Raw genomic sequence first — 4,600 nt, forward strand, 5'->3', positions numbered from 1 at the left:
TTAGCTTTCCAGCGAGAGCTTGAATAAGAAATCGCATGCAGTTTACAAGATTCTTAGTTCACGAAATTCCATAAAAACGGGTTAATTATAACAACATTAACTACCCATATTAAAAGATATATTGCATCTTTCAAAATAGGTTCACAAGAAACAAATCATCTAAAGAGGTCAATGCATGAAAACAAAATTCAAACAGCACACACCTAAGTTCGCTAACCATTGAACCAAGTGTACAATAAGCAAGTGGATTACATTTGTTATTTCAATTTTTATTCAAAAATACGATAATGATGAATAAGGAGAAATGAATGAAGTGCTGATAAAGATTTACAACTAGGCTTTTTTACCAAAAAAAAACTTTTAATTAAATGGATTTGCCTCGTACAGTAAAAAAAATCTTATTAAAAGGTTTTTCAAAAATAATCTTAACCATGGTAAATTACATTCACAATAACTTTCTAAATAATGAAAGTATGATACCTGATCCTCAAGGAATAATCTTGGCGGAGTACACCATGCACCGCGATGGAATTGATTGAAAGAACTGGTGCTGCTTAGTCCAGTAAAAGAGCTCACTTGGGACATTTGCGGACTTTGCTGCCCACCAACAGCAAGTTGCTCCTGCTCCTGATCTTGCTTCCTCAAAGCAATAATGTAATCATAGGTGCTGATTCCCTGTAAGCGCATCCATGTAGAGTAGCATGAGCTAGTTAAAGTGTCAATTTTCTCCAGAATTGATGAATAAACAACACCATATCGTTCAAATTCTACTATTTGTTTTCCACTATGGAAAATCTATCAGTTAAATAACAAGCTGTAATAGTTCAGTTGGATAATAAGTTTCAGTAATGCTCAGTGTATGGATGAATGCAAAGAATTTGAAAATATAAAAGATATATTCCTTGAAATAGAGATATTTGACCGGATACATAGGTTTGTTTTATATAAATGTAGGAGCTGTGTAACTGGTAGTGTTTGCTGTGTCACAAGTAGAAATATGAAAGTAGTGTACCTTTTTTATTAAAAGAATATGGAAGAAGAAAAGTTGTGCAACTGGAAGAGTAGCAACCATGGCTAATAAAGTGCACACAGCCTGCATTATAGAGACATTATCAAATTAGTATCAGAACCTTGAAAAATCCTCATTATGATGTGTGATTTTCATTCATTTTCTCTTCTGAGTACTCACCACCACAATGATAAAGGGTGCCAAGGAAAAGCTACTACCCAGCTTTGAAACAATTTCAGCAGAAAATCTCCTTCTCTCAACAAAACACAGTATCAGCACAAGCATCCCAACAGCCCACTGCAGAATAAGCTGGCCCAAGGTGCACAAAGCATGGAGACCAATCAATAGTCAATCAGAATGAAAAGGACCTGACATAAAATACATTCTATGTATCAGGTCCTTCACGTACTAAGAAAATAGTATCTTCTAAGTTGATGCACACAGATGATAAATCTACACTAAGAAAATAGTGTCAATCACTATGATTAATGAATACAACTATTGGAATGGTAGGAAATATTTGTGCTTACCAAGAGAAGAGCAAACACCATGAGGATGAAGAACCTTTTGTAATTTTTTCTTCCTATGCAGTTATTGATCCACTACAAGGAAAGATGAATACTGCATATTACTACAAGATAACAAAACATATAAGGTTGTGAATGGAGAAAACCCTCACCCTGCAATGATGATCAAAGCCATCAACGCATTTGTCACAGACTCTACAATGCTTACTATATTTTAGAACCTGCAATACAAACAGATAGAAATCATTAGAGAAAAACCAAGTTAATATAAAGCACATAAGAACTTTATTTTCTTGAAAAGATTGTGTGGCTCATCGTAAATGAGATCTCTATCACCTTTCTCCCTAATAACCAATATTCTGAATTATCCATCTTTTATGGTTATGCATTTGTCCAAAGGCCATCTGATCAAGCAATCAAAAAAAGTAAATTACTCATCTTACTGTCCTATTCTTTTTAAGACATCCTACCACACCACATGAGAAGCACCCACATTGTTTTGGTTAGCCTAGAAATTTGCAACTTATCACCTCGAATCCCAACGGTGGCATCACTCTGAATTATTGCACAACTTCTCCATCCATAGCAATCCAAACATCAGAACACGAAATGGCGAAGAAATATTACCTTAGTTAAGATGGAAGATTAAAAGTATTGATCAGGAAGAGACCAACAACTTTAGAAGCCTCGAAGTTTTAAATTTTGTCCATGCTGGTTGGCACAGGGAAAAAAATTCATTCCATCTGCCAACTGGCACACGAAAAAGAACAAAACTGAAGTGTTCCTCTTTGTCGGTTGAAACCTACTATGTCACCTCATTGCCAATTGAAACCCACTGCATCCCCTCACGAGCAGTCTTCTGAACAGCCACCCACCGGATGAGGCCAATAGCTTTGAATGCCTTAAACACATGGTTTTAGATCTTGTTTGTGTCACTTAACATGGCCAATATATATGCTTGGAGAAGATGACTTGTTTCAGAAGCTTTTTAGATCAAAGATACGAAGATGACTAGAGGATCTGGCTTTTTGACTTGAAGCTGGTTCAAAGAAGACAAATCAAATATACAAATACTAAGATGAAAGCATAATGAAGTAGTTAACTTTTTCTACTTTACCTGATTATAAGATCTATAGCTTCTTGCTCAGTATTTTGCTGCACGAGTAATTATTAGAAAAACAAACCCAATAGTGGAACAAAAGCTAGATAAAGAAACTAGATAATTTACACTGACAGAACTTTACAGAATAACATATAATACAGTGCTTTGTACTTGCATATTAATCCAGAAAACATCCTTTCACCTAAGTGACAATTTTTCCAAAACATCATCATTCACAAAACATCATCATTCACTAAAAATTTTCACAAGTTTTTAAACTTCAGTGACAACTTTTCTTTGGGGTCAACTGCTCAAGGTCGATCTGGTAACTATGCACTGCATCAAAAAAATTGGCATTAACTATGATTCCACCAAAAAAAACCACCATTCCATGAACTTAAATCTAAATAGAATTATGGCAACTATCATTCCATACCTATTCATAAATATGATCTTGTATGCACTCCGCCAACTCGGACCGAACCTCATCAATTTGATCACGAGAGTACTCTTTTTTTGTGAACTGTGAGCATACACAATTTATGTTAATGGAAAAAATAATCAACACTGATCACTTTGCAATTTTAAATAGTTTATGTCAAATAATTTGAGATAAGCTAAATAATGTTACTATTGATTGCAGCGAATCTCTCTCAATAGTCTCAACTTCTTCAATAATTTCTCTCATAAAGCGCATCACAAAAAAACCACATTGTTTCGCATCCGGTTGTTGAGGAGCCTATATATAGTAATTAGAGTCAAATTGTTAATGAAAATTATACACATTACAATATATGTTAAACAAAAGTACACATACCTTAACTACTTCCCACTTAACATTTTTCCTACCTTTCCTTCCCTTGGTTGAATTAAACAATTTTAAGGCCCTTCATACGTTAAGAATATTTGTTAAATAAGATTTTTATTATAATAAATATTTACTAAAAGAAATCTGAACTCACATTTCCATTACGTATTTTGAATCATCATCGCGAATGCGGCAACTTAGGGAATCCAGCAGGTAAATAGCATCCTTGTAAGGTTCAATAACACTAAGATTCCAATGGAAACTAGGCAAATACATAGGATTAGATCATAAAATTGAATAAATTATCGAAAGGAAGCAATTGAAAGTGATGTTTTACTTCTTGCTTACCCGACATTACATGGCACTAACACTAGTTGATCTGTTGATGCACTTGTCAGCTTATCTGCTAAAAGAGTTGCCCTTTGATTCAGGGTTTCAAGCTTAACTGATTTGTCTTGTGCCGTTTTTGCCAGATATGGGAGTTTGTGAGGATTCATAAATCTGAATTTCTTTGTCTTGGTATCTTTCACCATCTTTTTATACAGACACCTATCATTGCAAAGAAAAAATATTTAGATACTAAATAATAAAATTTAGATACAAAACACTCATAATAAGTTGGAAAAATAATGATCACTCATAACACTAAGTTATGGTTGATGATAGTAACATCCATACATGAGAACTTACTATGAACAGTCTTGCATATTAAACATACCAGAAATGTATACATGCAAATTCTTTTATTTCTTGAGGACAAGCACATTTAAGATACTTAAAAATATACAAGAAAAAGATATGAGCAAAGTACTTCCTGTCTAGAAGAACAAATGGCAGAAGGCAAACATTAAGGGCCGGTTGAAAATGAATGAGCTATATTTATGTAAAGTGTACCACATCAATTGATATTAGTAAACCTCTCAATAGAAATGATGAACTATTAACTTAATGAGAATAACATGGTATGAGAAAATTACTAGAAGTTGAATTTTTCAAGAGTAAACTTGTTCACACAACAATATTAGTAAACTTCTTGCAGTTCAAATCAGGGATTTTCTGTCTTGCTAGATATTAGAATTTCCCATCAAACATAAAGCAATGCAGTAATTTCCCAGCATAAGTAAAGCAATGCAGTTGCAACCGAGAAAATAATA

At 33.7% G+C, this 4,600-nt stretch overlaps 1 protein-coding gene across 1 annotated transcript; it reads right to left on the minus strand.

The window, feature by feature from the left end:
• Nucleotides 1-2,042, minus strand: LOC122004124 (probable protein S-acyltransferase 22). The gene is made up of 6 exons (XM_042559053.1): nucleotides 1,689-2,042; nucleotides 1,540-1,611; nucleotides 1,190-1,318; nucleotides 1,013-1,093; nucleotides 481-675; nucleotides 1-18 (listed from the first exon to the last, which is right to left on the minus strand). Exons 1-6 carry the CDS (start codon nucleotides 1,812-1,814, stop codon nucleotides 1-3), a joined length of 621 nt encoding a protein of 206 aa, XP_042414987.1. The 5' UTR covers nucleotides 1,815-2,042.
• Nucleotides 2,043-4,600: the final 2,558 nt, after the last annotated feature.

This window comes from Zingiber officinale, chromosome 7B (assembly GCF_018446385.1).
Source record: "Zingiber officinale cultivar Zhangliang chromosome 7B, Zo_v1.1, whole genome shotgun sequence".
Taxonomy (NCBI): Eukaryota; Viridiplantae; Streptophyta; class Magnoliopsida; order Zingiberales; family Zingiberaceae; genus Zingiber; species Zingiber officinale.